At 38.4% G+C, this 21,670-nt stretch overlaps 1 protein-coding gene across 1 annotated transcript in view; it reads left to right on the top strand.

The window, feature by feature from the left end:
• LOC140231035 (protein unc-13 homolog B-like) overlaps positions 1 to 21,670 on the top strand; it is a 273,808-nt gene that overhangs the window by 233,256 nt on the left and 18,882 nt on the right. The window contains exons 13-20 of the mRNA XM_072311188.1: positions 5,475 to 5,501; positions 6,740 to 6,814; positions 8,256 to 8,475; positions 10,578 to 10,598; positions 18,841 to 18,961; positions 19,504 to 19,794; positions 20,523 to 20,650; positions 21,259 to 21,377. Of these exons, the coding sequence (XP_072167289.1) occupies positions 5,475 to 5,501; positions 6,740 to 6,814; positions 8,256 to 8,475; positions 10,578 to 10,598; positions 18,841 to 18,961; positions 19,504 to 19,794; positions 20,523 to 20,650; positions 21,259 to 21,377 (1,002 nt within the window). The remainder of the gene's footprint in view (positions 1 to 5,474; positions 5,502 to 6,739; positions 6,815 to 8,255; positions 8,476 to 10,577; positions 10,599 to 18,840; positions 18,962 to 19,503; positions 19,795 to 20,522; positions 20,651 to 21,258; positions 21,378 to 21,670) is intronic.

Genomic DNA, 21,670 nt, shown 5'->3' with positions numbered 1-21,670 from the left:
TTCAAGTGTCTAGACCCTCAGCATATAAGGTGCAGCTGCACTGATGCTCCCTTACAAACTTACAGTGATCAAAGTTCATATTTGCAGAATTCCAGTGAACAAGTGCCTCTAAGTTGGTAAATCTGTTTTTAGGCATCTTTTCTAAGCAGAAAGACACTTTTTTTTCTTTTTAAGTGATGTAGCAATGATGTGAGCCATGATTCAAAACATTTCTTTCTTTCTTTTTCTTTTTTTGAGGGGGGGGGATGGGTGAGGTGGAATGTTGGCAAAACTTTAGTGTGAAAAATTAAAACAGATTTTACAAATGATAAACCATGTGGCATCCATCAATTAAACTGAAGTCTTTGATCCTGAAGGCTTTTGGGAGGTGACAATATTTCATGAGCACATCCAGTGTGAAGACTTTCCTCCCTATATACATGTAGGTTCAAAAGATTTTTTTTAAAAAGAAAGTTACCCAATAGTGTGTTCCCTCATTCCACGTAAGCCATTTCCTTCAGGGATCTGATGGACTCTGCATTAAGTCTATGGGTATTTCAGAATTCAGGATGGAATGGGTTAAACAGCTCATACTATATGAAGTCATAATGATGACCATGATAACAACAATTCTTGGAGAGCACATCACAATACACTGCCAGTAGCATCCTCTATGCGCTTCATTCGAACTCTATTTCATGATTGGATATGAAAGATAGAGTTATGGAGAGGAGAAGTCAGTGTTTGAAATGCATCAAATATTCGTGCCATCACTGAGATATCTAAAGTGAAAGCAAATTGCTTAAAATACTTTGCAAATTACCTTATTCTAATGGGGATAGTTCACAGATTTAGGACAAGACATCATATGATGGAGGATGGGACTCCAGCAAATAAAGAATGGAAAATCATAAAGCTTTCCCTGTGGGTGTCCCTGTGGGGGGGGGGGGGGGGGGGAGAAAAAAGGGCATCATGATAGAGGTGGACAAATGTCTTCATTTCCTTTTTTTTCTGTCCAAAGGGTTATGAATCTTAAGATATTCTCTTCAACATGTGCCAACAATGACATTGGTCCAGTATGTAATCCATAACACAATGCATTTTGTAGCCCATCATTTCACAGAGTTCCTTTATCATTCTCCCACTGTTTCCTTCCCCCACTTCATCCATTGCAATAGTCCTCATGGTCTAGACCTCTTACCGGAAATGTTGCCGCGGAGAAAATCTATACCGCTGGTGAGAAAGGCGGCACATTCTTCTTCTTTTTTTCTAAGTCCGATTCGTGAACGTGGACTGTATCACATCCTTATTTGTGCTAGGAGTTGGATGTTTTGTCATTTTTTTGACTGTCGGCTAGTCCGTGCATGATAGTTGTGAAGCTTGATCAAAAATATCCAATTCATGTGATAGATTGTTTCATGTATTGTCATCCACAATCATGTTTATGTTCCTCTGCTTTCCTGTAAATTTCTCATGTAATCTACATGGCATTCCATCCAGCATTGACTTGTGTCAGATATGTGATATATAACTCTAGATGTATCACTCTAGCTGTAGGTGTCCATACATGGATTACGTCTTTTGTTGTTGCATCATGTAGATTATGTCTCATGATTTAATAGAATCATTATTAAGGATCATTTCATTTCATTGCAGTAATGTCACTAATTTCATTTCGTTCATTTTTACGTATTTGGATTGTTTCTTCTTTTTTTCTTTTTTCTTTTTTTTGTGTGCAAATTTCATATCATTCATTTATGATAAACTCAGCTAGAGTTTCCCGATTTCTCCCTGTCCAATGTATATCATTTTTGCTCTAGTCTCTGATCATGGATTTCAGGATAATAATGGTTCTGTAATGATCTGAGGCTATCAATTCTCCAAGCCATGTCTCGTAAAGTTCCCCTTTTCCATATTATGTAGCATGCGTCTTACACACCCTCCATTTACTTACATTACAAAATTCATCATTGGAGATATGCTAGATATATTTTTAATACAGTTAGCTTCATGAATGTACTTCTATTCTTGTATTTCATTGTGATGTTTTGTGAGTTGTCGCTATGTTTAGAGATTCTTGAAGTGAACCTGTGTACCCAGTAGAGATGTAGCTGTACCTCTCCTTTCCCTTTTATGATATGAGGAGAGTGTGTTTGATGATGAAAATCTAGCCAGAAAATCATTTCATTATGAAACTGATGATGTTGATTGCTGGCTTCCCAAGGATAATGTTGCCATCGTTAGTTGCCAACGCTCTTACTCTCTTGAGCAATGTGTGTAGGCATGCATATTGTTTGTATGTATGAATGAATGTATGTATGTGTGTGTGTTTATGTATGTATGTGCATGTTTTTATGTATGTATTTATGTTTGTGTATATTCACTGTATTTATGTGTGTATGTACATACCAGGTACATTGTATTTGTAAATTAGTATGGACTTACACACAATTGATTATAGTTGGGGGGTTTTCATGTGATAGAAAAAACAAACAAGCTCTGTGCAATGTACCATGGTGCAGTGCATGGATTTCCCTAAATTTCAGCAAAAATTCAATGACAAGTGAAAGACAATGACAATTTTCATAAGCCACTTCAGAGTTACACAATTTATAAAGGTACATTTTGTCACCTTTGAAGCAAAAGGGTTGTAATCTCTTTGAAGTCAGTACAGTTTCCCTGAACTCCCTTTTTTTCCTGGTCAAGTATTGTGTTTATGCTGATAGGATAAGTTTTGCAGTCTGCGGAATTGAGACCCCGATTTCCTCTACGGCTTCAATTAGATTCCAAGGGGCAGAGGGTATCGGTGGAAACATCCAGGGTATAGCAAGAAAATCTAGAAAGATGACACTACAGGCCAGTGAATGACTGGTCAAGATCCAGATGTAAGCCAGGGACTGTTATTCTGTGCTGATAGCATCTCTCAAAATCAGACCGAGCATTAAGTAGATGGTTTTCAGGAGCTAGGCAGTCAAGAGAAATGTCGTAGTCTAGCCCAGATGTTTGCTTCTCGTCCGCAAAAGGACCTATCAGTGTCTGGGAAGGGCAAGAAAGTGATGCATGCACACTTGAGGCGAAGAACTTGGAAACAAAAGTGTTGACATGTCGTGCTTAAGTGGGTCACTGTAGTGTGTGTATTTGAGCTACAACTTACTGCTTGCAGTTCACGACAAATTTGCAAAATGAAAACCAGTAAGACACTTGGAGGAAAAGTTGAAATGTTTCACTGGACATGTGCAGTTACACATGTACAATGTACATTCATGTTCCCTCTCTTTCCTTCTTTGTCTCTGTCTGTTTGTCTGTTTGTCTGTCTGTCTGTATGTGTATCATCTCACAGTCTCGAGATACCCCTGTCTTAGTGTATGTCTGCGATGAATAATCGAGTGTCGACCGAGTTGTATTTGAACGTGTGGATGGTCTGGCACGACTACACCAGTTAACACCTGTTGAATGCATTTTCTGAAAAGTGTAATTCTATAAAAGACCCATGTACATTTCTTTATCTCATGTGGTTCCTACCTCAAGTATTTTTACACAGATATTGAAGGAGATAATTCTGCATTCCTCACAGGAGTTTTGTTTTTTTACTTTTTTTTGCCTAGACTTGGAAGTGCGAGCATAGTGATAGGAAGTGTGTGTGTGTGTGTGTGTGTGTGTGAGAGAGAGAGAGAGAGATAGAGAGAGAGAGAGAGAAAGTTACTAAGGGAAAGAAACACCTGCCTTCGCCGTTACATGTCCACTGACTCGAAATTTCTCACAGTTTAAGAGATTTGTAACGAGACTCAGAGAGAAGTGTGAACGCATCAAAAGAGATCGAGGGAGAGAGATAGCTACGAGAAGAAACGCCTGACTTCACCGTCACATGTCCATCGAACCAAAATGCCTCGGGATCTTGTTTTCTTACTGACCCACTTTTATTTCTATCTCCTCATCCTGCTCCTCCATGATAGTTTTTTGTTTTTGTTTTTATGCCATTTGCAAAACAAATGAGAAAGAGTTGCTAAAAATCTTTCCAACTTTTACCCTTTGGGCATTCAGTTCGTTGTTTTGTGTGCTTGTGTGTATGTGTGTGTGTGTGGTTGTGTGTGTTTGTGCATATTTATTATATTGGTATGTGTATGTGCGAGTGTGTGTATGCCTGTGTGGGTGTATGAGTGTGAGCGCTGCTAACTTAATTTTTTGTTGTCATTGTTGTTGTTTTGTAGTATGCTCAAGTGTGTGTGTGTTTTTTTTAAATCTCTATAAGGATGTTAAGAATCTTGTGCATTTGAAATTCAACCTCTTTTCACTTGATATCCCCTTTGTGATTTTTAAATCTTTATCATGGTCAATCCTATCAATAGTATTTTTCCTTCTCAATTGGCAAACCTCTCCTTGTGCTTTTTTGTGCAATAGTTGTGGATTTTTTTTTTCACAGTCACCAAGCATGTGTTATCTGTGCACGTTTTGCACTCTTTCTCACTTGTTATTCATGTGAGGATATAACATTCGCCATTCCATCTGTATCAGCACATTTTGTGATTTGTAATGAAGCTATATACATGTATACCCATATTTGTACACATGCATGTAATTGTCTTTTGACATATTCCTGGTATTTATTTTCAGTGTCTGAAGTACACGGTATGTTTCATTACATTTTTGCTCATTGCTACGCATACCTTGTGCCACTTAAATGAACACATTATACTTGTTCTTGAAAACTTACACTTGGAGAAAGCAAAGAACATATTGATTGTTACATGGAATCATTCTCACACACTTTTATGTTCTGTTATTCTCTTTGATTTATTTGATTCCAAGAAGTACATTCTAAAGTGCCAAGAATTTTGAATATGACGGATATACGTTCATCTTGGCTCAATACACAAAACAAAATTGTGTAGACCTGTATGCATGTACCCTATATTCTTAATAAGAAAAGTCTGTTGATAGTTTAAAGTTGTCTGCCGAAGATGAATACCACATTAGTGTCCAAAATATCCTTTCAGATATCTGGGGACTTCTGTGATATTTTTACGGATAATACCATCAGTTAAATCTGTAATAAAGGGAAGAGAGATGGGACATTATGTTACCCACATTAAATCATTCCCTATCAAAGTTCATTCACCCCACTCCAATCTTACCAAACCCAAACCAAGCATATCTCATACTATAGGCTACACGGTGTCACCAAATGACGTCGTTATTATTGTGTAAGCTGTTATTTTTGCGAGGGTTTAATTGTCACGAATTCCGTGCATCACTGTTGGACCGCGAATTCAACAACACGCAAAAATATCTCAAACTGAAAGGCATTAGTGCACTTACGAAGGCCTCGTCAAAATTGCTAAAACAACATCCTGTGAAAATGTCTGTGACCTCCTTATTCGCAAAAATAACAGCTTATACAGTAATCATCTGTGCATTACTGACCCCTTGTCCTGCTTTTGATATACGTTCATTCATTCATTCTACCACATGTAATCTTCTCTTTCATGCAACCATAGGAAATTGGGGTCAAGAGTCTGTGTTGGGTAAGAAATTTTTTTATTGTCACAAAGGATTCACTTGGATGTTCATTTTCTCAGAAGTAGAAAACTTCATAACTGGTTGAGACTAGAAATAAGATGATAAGTTAGGCTATCCAAACAAAGAATTTATGCCAGGTGTCAATGCATTTTTTTTTTTTGAGGGGGATATATAAATAAAGTTTGACTTTGCTTACTGGTCGAGAGGAAATTCTGTAACCAAGAGAAAGGCACATGCAATGCTTGTGAAGCCGTTTTGATGCATTGATATTGTATTGAAAGAAAAGGGATCCTTAGAAATATGGTGGCAAATATCTGACATTCCACACTTCTGAGCTGTGCTGCAATGCCAAGACTTTGAGTGTATGTTTCAATTATTTTAAAAAATGTATATTTACAGTGCATTTCTATTTTTCTTTTTTTTGCTTATATCATTGAATTTCTGTTTATGTGATATCCACTTCTGGTGGAATTATCGACAGGAAATCGTAGATTCACTGATAAAGAAAGAATATTGTGAGAAAGTTAAGATTTTGGGCAATGTTTGCCAGAATGGTTCTCTCATTTGCAGCCAGGCAGTGGAGATACATAGGCCATATTCGTTGTGATATATCAATATACATTGGCATTCTTAATTCAAAGAAATGAATTGTATGGTGTACAGAAGCTGAAGGAAGGAGGTTCGATGTGATCTTCAATAAGTTCAACAACATACATACGACATCTTGATAAGATATGAAGTAATGTACATGTAGTGAATTTTGCAATGAATGCTCCAGATTTGAGAGGAACTTTCATGAAGCTGATGAACAAAATGGTCTCTAACAGCTTGTTTTGTTTTGTTTTTCTGTCAGTTTCCCTTTTAATTACCTCTAGGAGAAAAAAAAAATCCAATCAGAGATTTCAGAAGTACACAGAAATACTGTAGCAACTGATAATTCTCTAAGCATATGGACAGTAGTCTTGAAGGATTACAGAAAAAAGACAAAAAGATAGATATTCAAATTCATCCAGGCTCGCTATGCACTTTGAGGACCCAGTTAAGATGAACAGCAGCACTTTACAGATACTCTTAGTTATGATAATTACTATTGTCTGATGGAATATTTCATAGAGACTGATGATTAATACTGTCCAAAGACTCACTATTTGCTAGTACTATTAGTCTCATGAATTGTTTCATAGAGACTTTGGCCATAGACTCACTATCTCTGCCTATATTATTTTTCTCCTTGAAACCACAGTCCTTGGCTGCCATGAAACGGCAGACGATGCCTTCGACCATGGTTAACAGGCAGTCATTGAATGATGAAGAATTGGTGAGTGTACATATTATTTTGTCTTTGCCCATCCGTAGGAAGTGTCTGAATCACTCTTTTTTTTTATTGCTATGTTTATTACTACACATATACTGTACATTCTGTTGTCCTTCTGTCCAATGATGACAGAATATTTTTACCCAGAGGTGTCAAAGTACAAAAAAGGCAATTGTTTAATTTTAATGATTTTTTCCCAAAGGGTATAAAAGTACCAAAAAAGGCTAATTTTTCATTTTGATGATTTTTCCCAAAATGTGTAAAAGTATCAAAAGGGCAAATTTTTCATTTTTATTAATTACAGGTATGTTTGCAAAGCTGCCAGCTTTTTTAGTGTACTTTGGAAATGTTAATGTCCTTATGAAATCAAATTATGACACACCTAAAATGTATATACCTTATGTATACACACCTAAAAAAAAAAGAAGAAGAAAAAAAAATATATATAAATAAATATTTTTTTTGCTGTATGAATATTTCATGTGTGTGTATTTGCATCAGTATGTATTCTTTTTTTTTTTTTGTCTGCAGAGGTTGGCAGCCCTGCATTTGTGTCATGAATATGTTTTGTTCTTGTTTTTTTTTAACCAAAACAAGGTCTATCGATTCAGACAGGATTGCAGGGGAGATTTCATGAACAAAAGAGAATCCTTGTAGAAGTGAATGCAGCTCTCTGATCTCTTGTGGCAAACTTGCTCAGGGCGACATAATACGTGCCACAAAGAAATTTGCATTTGAGATTTTCACCTGATGCAATTTGCTATGATTTTGACAAGGCTTCATTTCAAAGTAGAGAGAAAAAAAAGCTTGCATGATCAAGATTTACGTATCATATTCAATAGATTATTACATTTTTCATGAGTTGCGTTTTTTTGAAAACTTGTGTGCGTCAACAAAAGAAATTGTGATCACGACACGAATAAAGATGTGCCTTGTTGACTTGATGACTGTACTGTGCCTTAATCATGTATTGTAGTTTTTCAAGGAAAGGATGAATAAAGCAACCAGATTTGATGCAAAATGCAGCCCATGGCAAAATTTACCATAGAAATAGCATCTTTTTTCTATGACAGGTGGTATGAGTTCGCTATTGGAGTAGACAGGTAAACAATTCAAAAGGATTAGGTCATGTAAATGGAAACACCATATCAACAAGTGCTGAATGACAGCATATTATTCTGAATTTGATAAACTAACAGTTATACATTTATTTCAGACAACTTGCTGTCATATACATGTAGTTTAGCTGTGTTTTACTCATAGCAATCACAAGAAACAATTTTAGATATTATTTTTCAATGCCACAAAGCTTTTCCAAGTAACTGATTAGCTCATGGGCTTTTTATTTTGTCCCAAAGAAGACAAATGATTGGGAGATGTCACAACTTGTTGAATCTGTTTTCTCTCTCATTTCCCTCCATTTTTTTTTATCATCGATCATCAGAAAAGCCATGTGTACAAGAAAACCCTACAGGCCCTGATCTATCCAATCTCCAGCACCACTCCCCACAACTTTGAGATCTGGACGGCCACGGCCCCGACGTACTGCTACGAGTGCGAGGGGCTACTCTGGGGCATTGCCCGGCAGGGCGTACGCTGCACCGAGTGCGGGGTCAAGTGTCACGAGAAGTGCAAGGACCTGCTGAATGCCGACTGCCTCCAGCGTAAGTTTCAAACAGTCGTGGCTACCACAAGACACTGGCCGCACCTTTAACTGTACCCCCTTTATTTTCGTTCATCTGGCAAACTTTACTCTGAAACAAGTTACACGCTGCAAAATCCTTATACTGAAATAGGGAGTCCCTAAAAAGCTAGCCTCCACGAAATGATGCAGTGAAATATATGCGAAAGACTTATATACGTATCATACCAGTTAGACAAAAGACATTTTTGTTTGACAAATCAAATATCTTTAAGCCATGTTTTACTCCCTCCACACCCCCCCCCCCTCCTGTTTGGTTTTAAACACACCTTTGATTTAGGCTGATATTCAGTGTGATTCTCAGTGGATTGTGCCCTCATCTATGATTTGGCCCCAAATTTCCAAGGCTGCCTTCTTTTCCTCTCAGTTTGACAAAAACAAAACAAAAAGACGATTAAAGCCATGCCAATCTCTCTTCTCTCGTCAGAGTGAAAGCTTCCCCTCATCCTCCCTGCTCTTTCTCCAATCCAACCCGATGTTTTCTATCAAAGAAATGTGAAAACAACAGACCCCCTCCTAAAATCAGTCTCCCCCTTCCTTTTGGATATCTTGTTATTTTTTTAAACTGATCGACTAAATGCCCTCTTCCGGCCCCTAACGTTTTGACACTTATCCAACTTCCTGATTGCTAGCACCGAGCTTACCCCAGTCATTTCTTAGCATTCGTATGTTGTCTTTGTTATTTTTTCCCCTTTTATCATCACTTCTTGATCAGTAAAAAGAAAGCATGGAAATTGACCAAAGTTTTAATCTCTTCTGGTGATGAGCATCAATCTCTCGTGAAGTTGTTTCCTCATCTTTTTTTTGTATAATCAATCATGTTCTGCTGAAGTTGAATATTTATTGTGGTATTGATACTGATGAAATACAGTTGTAATCTTCTTGATAATCCTACTCAAATAACACAAAACAGAAACAAGATAGAGTGTAGTGTATTGTGTATCTCAGGAAGGGAGTTTGCCCCATATCTATATCTATCTAATTTAATTTCTGTAGATTTGATTTGTACCAGTAATTGATATACGTAGGTAGCTGAGGATTTAAGTTCCCATAATGGCATGAAAGAGAAGTCATCGCTACTGCTTCCATGTGTCATCTCCATCTCGTTAACGTCCATGAGTCCATGTCTCAACATTGTGCTGACATTTATTTTTTTTTCACAACTTTCACATTTGCGGAAGGAGTCTTTGTAGATCCAGTGATAAGGCCACCCGGAAATCTGCTGCAACTGAATTCCACGTTTTAATAGAATGAGGGCACTGAATTTTATTATTTTCAAAGACATTTCTGTCTACATCAATTCTCCATGCTTCTGTCAAAGCTTAAGTTTCTGTCTTTTGTTTTCTTCAGTTCTCATGGGCTACACTGCCTCAGATTTATTGTTGATTCACAATATTGAAGTTTCTCTGTCAGCACTATAGTCAATGGTTGCAGATGATCTTTGACCTTTGAAAGGTGCATGTACCTAATTATTTCTTATTCAGGATGATTATACATTGACCTACAAGATGTTGTGTGTAAATAACGAACATCAAGCCAAATGATTCCAGGGTGGGGAAATTGCTTAGGATGAAAAAGAAAAAAAAAAGTATCATGTAATTCATCATCATTAATTATGATAACCGCTTTTTCGTGTTTGTTGGTGTTTTGTGTGTTAGTAGGATATGTAACATAATACATCTTAGACGCTAACATTTTAGGAACTGACCCATCGCATACAGGGGATGTGGTAAGCCCTGTACAATATTTGTTGGGATTCCAGAATCTTGTAGGGAATGAGTTCAACGGTCAAGCAGCTTGACCGCAACATACATTTTTGGATGCTAAAAAGTTTGACCATGAAGTCAGAGGAATGTCTCTGTTAAAGAAAAAAATCTGTGGTCTTGATTTGTAATATTTCACCCATCCCAATTGTCTTGATGTGGAGATCGCACAAGCATGCGTTCCTTCTACAACAGCGTGGGACTAACGGTATACACCGGAGCACGCGAACGAGGGGGGAAATATCCTGTTGTAACGTCACATCCCAAACCCCTATCTTTGTTCTGTGTTTGTTGTTTGCAGTTTTCATGACTAAGAAGAACAGTAAGTCCTTTTTAATTTTTGATTCGAAAACAAAAGGTATAAACAAGCATTGAAACAAACCTCCTCACTATCTCTTACCTCACCGTTTTCTGCAATTTTTTGAATTCCACCCTTACCCACCCCCTCCCCCTCGTTACTTTCCCCATGCTGACTATTCCATGTGCCCATTCCACAATAAACCAATCACATTTTAGTTGTCACCTGCGCTTCCATCTATCTATACTTTGCTAAATTTTCATTCGATAATTTGCAACGCATATCTCTCTATTTTTTTTTTCCGTAACTGTGGATGAGATTTGTTGACGCCTCATTAGATGCTTCTAAAACTAGCATGAAAAAGGGAACATGTAGTGTCTAGAAGTCTGCTGTAGAGTAAAATCAGTTAAGGATATTGACCTTCTATTCAAAATTGAATGCAGAGATTGGAAATTGAAGGGTTAATGTTCAAATCCCTGTTGCCCCCACACTCATTTGATGGGGTTTTTTCACGGCCTCATTTTGAGGTCCAGGACAAAGTTATGAAAGATATCAGTCTGAGCGATTCTGCTTCATGAGATTAAATGCAATGTATTTCCTCCCCTCCCCCTACCCACATGAAAACTGACTCAATTTGATGTGTCGTGTGTGTGTGCATTGATTATACAGACCGGGCTAGGTGGGCATCCTCAATGATGGCAGAAGGTAGACCACAAACGATGTGATTGGTTCATTGGCATCCCACGCCCCCAGCCCCTCCCATCTCATTCTCCTTTAACCCTCCCCCTTTATATTCACTCTCTCTCTCTCTCTCTCTCTCCTCCCCCCACCCCACCACCACACCCATCCATCACCACTCCCGATAGATCGTCATACACTTTCTTTTACCCCTTCTGCTCCAACCCAAGTCTCGGCTTCATCTTTCGCTGATTAACCCCCATCGCTTTTTTTGCCATGTGGCTCCTTAAAGCTCTAGAATGCAGTGGCAGCCTTTCACTCGGTCCCTGCTCCACGAAGTGCTCCGTGGCAATTGCAGTTTTACAATGGATGCAGTTTCTATGGCAACAGCCAGGCTATAAGCCAGTCAGCCCTGAGCTTCCTGTCTGTTGCCCCGGTAACTGCAAATATTGTGTAACTTTACAGTGCAACATTGCATTGCACACAGGCATTCATGTAGCGGGGGCACAGAAGTTAATTATTACTAAGTACCACGATCGATGTGCCACATCAAGTTTGCTGCTTGTTTTCCTTTAAAATACACCCTAGATACCACCCTCCCAAACCCACTAAGATGACTTGTTTTTCTTCATTTTCACTTGAAATGTTAAGTTCTAGACTTGCATAGCTCTTCTTTGACTAGACAATTTCTCTGCCATGCTGTTTGACTGACTAGTTTTTATTCAGCATGCCTCTTTTAAATTTTAGTACATATTTTCTTCATGTGTGTACGGCTGTAGCACCTGCTACTAGAAAGTCTGCATTTTATAATCTTTTCTTTGTAACTCTTCCAAGGGTATGAATTTAACTCAGAAAACACATACCACTTACACTAGCAAACACACAGACACACACACACACACACACACACACACAAACACACACAGAATGTCTATTCTTTCTGTTGCTGTGTGTCCTACTGTGAGTTTGTTGCACACATATACATACTAGGGATGTTGGTCCTATCATAAAGGTCAGAGATTTATTCATCTCTTCTTTTTTTTTTTGGGGGGGGGGGGATACGCTCTCTGCTAAATGATATTGACATTGGAATTTGAAAGAGTGGCAGTCTTCAGAATGCTTACAAGTATTGTCCATCCTAAAAGTAAATCCAGACATTCAAATTGTAGTGACAGAATTCTGATTGATTTGATTTCCGTTTGTTTATCAAACATTCATTAAACATTCATTTCTTTAATACATAGCAAAGGAATGTTACAAAGTATGATCCTACAGTGTAGAGCAATTTACTTTATGAAACACATTATTTCATAGTCTTAAGAAAAAACAGTTTGACAAGAGAAAAAAAAAATGTAGGAAACCATCTTGTTTCATAGGAACTTACACCATAAAATTCCACCTCATAATCAATTGAGCAATAGATAATGGTGATTATTCTTTGGAGGTAATTCAATTTAAGTTAATTTGTTTTTAGCATTTTAATTCAGACAACAATAACAAGAAGACAAACATAACAAATTGTAGTTTGGACAAAATATCAAATCTTATCTGTGAATATGAAAAAAGGGTCAGTCCCAATTTTGTGTGCAGTAGTCATTCTTGTACGAAAAGTGGAAAAATTGTGATGTTTCAGACTTTCTTCTTCTTCTTCTTCTTTTATAGTGTGCAAATTTTCTAGTTGACAACAAAGTCATAGTGTTGATTGTTTTGCTGTTGGCTTTGTTTATTCCATGCGCTACTCTCTCTTCATTTCAAATTTGTATCAGCAAATGATGCACGTTGTTTTCCACCAGATATTTTTTTTTCTTTTTTTTTCTGTTCAAACATCTTTTAAATTGTGTATGTTTCAACTTTTTTGCTCATTTCTGACAATTTTGTTAAATTTGATGACATCTATGCCTGGTTTTTATGTTGAAAGATGCATTAATTTTTCATTGCTTTGATATAACTTTGGTTTGTGTCAAGATATATTGTGTCCAATTTTGTCAATTCTCTTGTTGTTGATGTTATTTGTATGTCTAGATGTTTGCAGTCATGGAATTGCAATATTAGATTGATAGTATGCCACACATATTAGGATTTATTTGCACATATGTTGCTTATATAATTTTGAGAAGTTTTACACTTTTCATTTTTTATATTGTGCATGAAATTTTCTTTTTTCAAGATTTAATTTTAATCAGCACTTGTTACATGTATATATACATGTATTTATTTAGATATAAACAGGATTAAATGCTCAAGAGAAATATGAACCAAATTGGCCTGGATTTACCCTATGATATTTGGTGGGTCAAAGTTGCAGAAATAAGTATGGACCTGGAGTGAGGTTTTACAAGGACATCTAGGCAAGATATGAAATTCTGACCCTCTTACAGTATCAAACAGCCTCCTCACAAGATGTGAAGGATCTCATAACCATCAGGTTGATTATTTTCTACCCCACATTTAGACAAAATTGTTTGACAATAAAAAGTTTCTCAGGTTCTAGATTCTCAGATATTTGGAACACCACCCTGGTTTCAACCAGGACCAAAGCTGCTAACATCTGTTCATGGGAAGGCATAGTTGACCCCAGCAGACATTATGTAATTACCGGATGCAGACCAAATTTGCTTTTACCTTTAAAAATCATTGTGTTCTCTGTTTGTTTGCTACGTTCTCCTAATTCTCCGCTTCCCCAACGTGCATGTGATTGCGATGAGTGGCGGCCGTGTTGGCTGGTCCGGGCTGTCCACCACATGGTCATGATCCCCGCCATCCTCTGGGGTCATAGGTCGCCCGATGCGGACCGTAGTTTGGAAGAGGAGGCAGACCGTTTCGCCGTGATGATGGTCACGGAGGACACTGATGATTTTAGCGTGGTGGTGGAGGAAGAGGAGGAGGAGGAAGGGGAGGAGAGGCAGAGAAAGAAGAAGAAGAAGGAAAAGAGAAAGGAGGAGGAGGAGGTTGATGAAGATGGAATCATGACGGAGGAGGAGGAGATATGTGATATTGATGCGGAATGGGCGGTAGTGGAGGAGGAGCCGGAGGACGGTAACTTCTGTCGGTGGTGGGATCCGCTTGCCTTGCAGCCTGAAATCGAAGGTTCTACTTCTCTTTGCAGTAGTTGCCAGCTGAGTCTAGACTCTCAGACTTGCATCCCACTATAAATCGTAGCTCACTTTTGATCGGTTTTTCCAAGGGACGACAGACTTTCTCACCTTTCCATTACTCTCCTGTCCTGCGTCATTTCTTCACTTGTCATAATCACTCATTGGTACTTGCAAGGGGTGTTGAGGGCCTGCTCGTTACAAACTAGTAATCAAGTATGTTTTCTTCTTTTATTTCATCCACGTGAAGTTTCCAACACACTACTGTTCATTAGCACTCACAAAGATTTGCATGTCGAAGTGCAAATACGTAGGTAGGATGGGAAAAAAGTGGAAATCAATCTATGAAATTAATTCATAGTCATTTTCAACTTTCACATCAAGTACCACCAAGTAGTAGGTGGTTCTTTTTTTTCATTAAAAAAAAAAGAAAAGCTGACCATCTTCTTCATTAAAACTGCTACTATCATTTCATCTGCTGATTCTTTGCATATCTTAAAGCTAGAACCGATATTTCAGCATACAATGCTGAAAAGTTTCATTTCTTTTCATCACTCATATATCATAAAGACTTGGAGCTGATGTTGAAGAATGGTGAAATTTGCACTAGCTTTACTAGCCTTTAAAGCTAAAAGCTTAATATCATTTGCTGTCAATCAAAACTAAATAGAAAAATCAGATTATTGGCAGGGGCAAATGACTAGTATATTTGTGATGGAAATACCCGATAGGTAATCATTATGGTGCATAAAAGGTCACCACTAAATTTTATTGCACAAATAAAAAGCTTTGAACAAGTAGAAATTGTGCAACATAGGTTACATAACCCAAATCTTTGAAATCTTTACTGCTGTAATACTACAAAGAAATTAATTAGAAGACATGCAGCAGGTTTATGTCCAAATTCGTGTTTCCAGGGCAAGAATGCTAATGAGGTCATTTCATTTAAATCCACAATCAATAGAAATAGAAAAATCATGTATTGAGTAGTCTTGGAGTAAAACCAATTTGAACTCTGCAGTTTGTATGAGAATCTGTTATTTCTTACTTATATTTTGGACTAAGCAACTTGGTCTACTTCATATTTCCTTGAGTATATTCTCACCTTCTGGTAAAGGGACCACCTCATTTGCCATGAGAATATATAAGATGACTATTTCCAGAAATGAATCACTTTGTTGCACAGTGAAGACTAAAAGTAAATCACTTTGTTGCACAGTGAAGACTAAAAGTTGCTGTCATTGCTGCTGCATATCATGCTTTAATATTGGAGTCCATCGGGGGAAAAAGAAATCATCTTTATACCAAAGCTTTACAATACTCCCCCCCCCCCAAAAAAAAAAGAGAAAACAACAACAACAACAAACATGCTTTTGTATCAGAGCAAACATTTTAAACTTTCGTCCATGTACCTCTATCTCAGAACTCACTTGAACGCTTCACAGATGTTTCATGATGAATTAGAGATATTGATGAGAAATACCTTGAAATACCTTAATACCTGATTGGCTTATCATGCAAAGATCTTTTGGTCCACCATCATTCCACACCTCAAATTCACAAGTTTCCCGTTAACCCCAAATGGCTTGATGCCTTGCAGTGCACTTCATTCCAGATGTCAGTGGTTGTTCGTCAGCCAACAGCCAGAAGAGCCTTTGGAGTGCATGGAGTCCTGTGGTAAGGTGCATTTTTTGAGGCCTGTGGTTTGCTGGATTTGGGGTTCAAGTCTCGTCGTCTTGATGGGTGTCGGTTTCAGTATTTGGACGGGGAGGAGATTTCCTTTGGATTGGCTGCTTTGCAGATGCCATCCACTTTGTACAGCAACAGAGCTGATGGGAGCTGGTGCCATGGTGGATTGTACTGCCAATGAATCCCTGTGTGGTTTGTTCTAGTGCTGAGAAAAGCGCATGCTGCTATTGAACAGATGCACCAAACCATGTGATTTCTGAATCGAGCTCAAACAAAAAAAAAAAATAAAAAATCTGTCTAATACATGTACCATACCGTTTTCTCTTGTTGGTGGTTTTGAATCATTTCAAATGTCTTAGATGTAGACCATAGATGTAGACACTATCTAGAGAGTTCCTTCCTCTTCTCTGTCATGTTTCTGCCCTGTGGTTCTTTGGCCAGTTTGCTGAATTTTCAGGTCTGCATATGAACAGGTGGACTGATCGAGGCCAACCATAAAATCATCCAGTTTAGCATCATGTACACGTAACTGGAAAATTGAAATTAAAGATGATTCAGATATCTGATAGATAGTGCAACAATGCCATATGTTTCTGTCTCTGCCCTTTTATGTTTGAATGCTTTCTGATTCTGTGATCAGCTCGCTGCATTTCTGGTCTGGAAAGAAGCGAATTTGGTCAAGGGGCCACCTCACTACAACTGGTTTAACAGACATTGTGTTGCACGAAATGGTGATGATAATGATGATGATGATGATGATGATGATGATGATGATGATGATGATAAACCAAACAAATACATTAAAAACAGTGTAACTGCTGCTGCTCGACTCATATTATGCCCCGCTGTAGAGGTTATTTCATATTGCCATTTTTTCCTAGGCATCTGCTTATTATGTTTCATCCCAAGTCTACAAATAAAGCAAGCAGGTAGAGGCAAACTTGCAACATGAAGTTCATTATCTTATTTTTTATAGGAAAAGGAACCATCCAAATATATCCCAGAAGTTGTGCAAGTGCTACAATGTTCACCTTGTCCTCCACTATGCTAATTGTTTCTTGTTTCTGTGTGTTGTAGTTTTGTGACTTTCTTTCTGTCTGAGAGTAATCAAATAAACATGATGCTTAGCATGTCATGTTATTGATTACATTTATATATTTTTGTTGCTGTTGTTAAAGGGGTATAATATTTGCTATGCATTTTTCTCTTACTTGTATTCCAAACCTTTTTATTCCAAAGGAAAAAAAAATAATATCTGTTAGAATAAGGAGATGACACCAGTACAACCTGCAATTGAGAGTTCAGATGCACTGTGATGTATGAAACAATTACAAAATTGTATTGGAGTTTGGTTGCTCTTAATATCAGAATTCTTAAATAAAAAAGATATGCCAATAATCAAAGCCAATAATCAATTCTGTGTATGTCTCATCACAGCTAGAAGACAGTAAATGCTCCTACACAAGCACAGAAAATGGCTCCTGCTCTGATGTAGTAAGATTCAGAAATGGAAAGTCGATCACATTTTTGGGAAATGATGTAACCCTGTCTTCACAAATGTGCCTCATGGTGTTACAGCTGAGTGGGGCTCTTTTTAGAGAAGGATTTCACATTTGTGGGTGTCGCTGTTGTTTTTACCTTCTTTTTTTTTTTCTTTATCTTTTCCTGTGGCCATCTACTGCAATAGTTCAATCTGTTCTAATATTGGGTGTGCCTTTCATTGCATGAGCTTCTCTCAGATGAATGTTGGTACAACATATTGTTGCACAAGAAAGCGTGCATATTTTTCTTCATAAACCATATTAGAGTGACTATTTTTACATATTCCATTGCAGATAACTTTTTGTTGCTTCTTTTATGCATGTGGAGCTCATGCTGTCTTGATCTTTTTGTTTTTTCTTTTCATAATTTTGAGTGTATAATGTTTTTATTCATTTGTCGTTTATACCATCTGGTGTAAGTCAGACACGCTGCGTTTTTGTTTGCCATGTTAAGAGTTGTATTGCATATTTTGGAGTCACTTTCTTCCGTAAAGCAAATCAGAAGAGCTTATTTGAGCAGTGTACATCCAGCCTCGAATTGTGTCATGATACACACATAAATATGAGATAAAAAGATATGTTCATGATATGCTTGATCTGTCACATACAGATTATCACAGTGAAAAATGTAGGGTAATAATTCAGAATTGTAGAAGGCAGTTCACGTGATTATCAGGTCACGAGTGGTATTATGTCATGACTTCTCAACAAGTTTTTTTTTTTTTTTCTAGAAAGGCTATTAATCAGACAGCCATGGATGTTGTCAACCAAGATGTTTTATTTAGTGAGAGCGCTGTTTGTGTTCTGCAGCCACTCACAGCCAGTGCATCTTTTAAAGAAGCAATTTGAAATGGAGTCTTGCTAGGGGCAGCTTAAGGATACTTGAGGGATCCACCTCTAATGAGTCGGGCTATCAAAGTACTTGAATGGAACACATCGAAGTGCCGTAGAAGAGTTTAACCCAATAATTCTGGGTATGTAGTGGCTCCTGTACAAGATGTGTGGGGATATCAGAATCTTGTTGAGAAAGAGTTTACTAAACTCTAGAAAATGAAAAAAAAAGACACCCACACAGTCTGCTACAGATATAAGATATAGGATTGTAGAATTGTGCCATCACAACCATCATATCCAGGGTAAGTAATGTAACACCGTCTACATTACTGAACAATATTGTATTATACCCAAGTTCACAAAACTGACAGAGCTGTCGGAAAGACGGTGGAATGACCGAAAAACGTGGGTTTCTTGCTCCTGTGATTGTAGGAGCGGCAGAGAAGAGTTCCAAGCATGGGGCGGAGGACAAGACACAAAACATCATCATGGCCATGAAAGACCGGATGAAGATTAGGGAGAGGAACAAGCCCGAAATATTTGAGATGATACGGTGAGACATGAACTCCTTGGCACTTTTGCAACTTATTATGAGTCTGTCAATTGAATGCATTATTATTGTTTTTTTTTTTTTGCTTGCAGTAATTCTGTAATGGTGGCAGAAAACGGAGCATACCATTTGGCTGAAACTTAATGTTCAGTATTAATGTCATCAATATCAGTAGAGTTATCAATGCCAGAGTCAACATGATAACAATGACAAGATCACTGTCAATATCAATATTTCACAGTAAAATTTTGGCATTTCCCATGTGTTCATTACTGATTGACTCTGTCTCATTTCAGTGTGTTGGCTTGTTCCCAAAGTATCTAGAAAACTTTGCTTGTTGTATGAACTAGGATCAATCAAGTGATGTGTTTTTTTTAAATATTCACATAGAGATATATTTCATCAGCATACAAATAACCTGGAGTATTAATTATTGAGGCATAAGATTAGATGTTGTTCCAGAATTATGTTCCCTGCAACAGGTTTCTCTCCAACTCGGGTGTGCGCTCATTCCGTGAAATTCAGTATTGCTTTCATCCCCACAGGGAGGTGTTCAACGTCCCGCCACAGGCCCACTCGGGCCACATGAAGGCGGTCAAGCAATCGGTGCTGGACGGCACGTCCAAGTGGTCAGCCAAGCTCGCCATCACCGTGGTCAGCGCTCAGGGTCTCATCGCCAAGGACAAGACTGGGACGAGCGACCCCTACGTCACTGTCCAGGTGGGCAAGGTCAAGAAGCGGACGCGCACCGTGCAGCGCAACCTCAACCCCGAGTGGAACGAGAAGTTCTTCTTCGAGTGCCACAACTCATCGGACCGCATCAAAGTCAGAGTCTGGTGAGTGGCGGTCACGTACGTGCCGAGGGAGGCAGAATCCTGTGGAGTGGTGATGATTGATGTCAATGGTTAATGATCGTTGTCATGGTAATTGAAAGTGATGGTTGGAAGCATGCAGTCTTCAGATGATGTGATGATGTCAGTGATTGGTGATTGTTGTCACAGTGATTGGAATAATGATGCAAGCGAGAGCCTCTCCAATGTGGTGATGATGTCAGTGATTAATGGTAGTTGCCGTGGTGATGGAATTGCTGGTAGTTGTGATGGCTGCAGTGATGATGGTGAAGGTGACTGTGGTTTGGTGACAACATGTGCTATGATGGGGTAATCTTATGGTTTGAGTACTTAATGTGCTTCCATTGTTACATGCATCATGTGAAGTTGATAATGATTATGGTGGTGGTGGTGGTCAAGGTAGTGATTATATTTTGTTGGTTTCATGGCTGAAGTAAAAACATAACTATGACAGTGATTACCCAGATAGGGCTGGAGTTATCAGTAATTTCCAATGACACATTTAGTGGAGGTGGTATAGGAATAAAAGGAGAATACAGTTGTGCTGTTTATTGATAAGTTTGATGATGAAAGGGACAACAATGATGTTGGTTGTTAGAATTTCTTCTTCATGATTATAGTGAAGTTATGATATTGCGGTCTTGATGGTTTGGTTGAGTGACACTGACAAGTTGGTTGTGGTGCTTGGAACTGTCCTCCTCTTTCTCCTGCAGGGATGAAGACGATGACTTGAAGTCCAAGTTGATGCAGAAATTGACGAGAGAGTCGGACGACTTCTTGGGTCAGACCATTATCGAGGTCCGGACGCTCAGCGGTGAGATGGACGTCTGGTACAACCTCGGTAAGTTGGGAACAGAATTCTGTACCTCTGGTGCTGGACCGTGCCGGTCAGAGTGTTTTTCTGCAGCAGATTAGATTCCACTGCATGCAAACTATGTGTCCATATCTAATAAACTGAAGATCTGAATTACAGTCTCTTGATATTTCATGAAAGTTGCTTTACACTGGCAGTATTAATATCTATGTTTGTATTTCCTTATTATTTTTATTGTCAGTACAGACTAGTTCTCTGATGCAGACCTCCTGGGGGGGGGGGGGGGGAATAACATAAATCAGTATGAGATTATCATTCAAATACTACTGAGAAAATGTGAGCCATGGTAGGATCGGTACCTATCTGCAAGGACTATATACTTGGCGTTACTGGAAAAGGAGAGATGAATCTTGTTATCAAACAGCGTAGCCTGTAATCAGTTGTCGTACATTGGCTGCTTTGCCCTTCACGTAGTTAATCTCGTAATCTCAGCATGGAAGGATATATGCTTAAGAGGGGACCGTGTGCCAACTTTCCCATCCCCTCGGTGTTGTCTTTTGTATATTGGCTCATTGCTAGTGAGCTCGGAAGCTTTTATGCATTAATATCTCCCTGTTGTCATGGCGATTTTTCAGAGAAGCGGACGGACAAGTCGGCCGTATCGGGAGCCATACGTCTGCACATCTCGGTGGAGATCAAAGGGGAGGAGAAAGCCGTGGCCCCCTACCACGTACAGTATACCTGCCTGCATGAGGTGAGTGGGTGGTAACCACTCTACACCTGTCACATACACCGGTACTTTGCATTCATTTCGACCCTGAGGGCGCTCTTCTGTTGTCTCTTTTCTTTCCTATAAAGCAACTTCTGTACGTTACAGGCCAACAATCCTGTAATTTTTGCCAAAGTTGTTACTTTTTCATCGCTTTTGTAAGCAGATTCTTGATTTGCAGCATACTATTGCCCCAGTGAAGAAATGTGGGATATATGTGAGAACTCCACATATATCTCACACTGAGTATTATAATGAGTTCTGTAAACAGAGGGCAC

This window comes from Diadema setosum, chromosome 7 (assembly GCF_964275005.1).
Source record: "Diadema setosum chromosome 7, eeDiaSeto1, whole genome shotgun sequence".
In the NCBI taxonomy this organism is placed as follows: domain Eukaryota; kingdom Metazoa; phylum Echinodermata; class Echinoidea; order Diadematoida; family Diadematidae; genus Diadema; species Diadema setosum.
The sequence above is the reverse complement of the archived record's forward strand: the minus strand, read 5'-3'. Positions and strand labels throughout refer to the sequence as shown.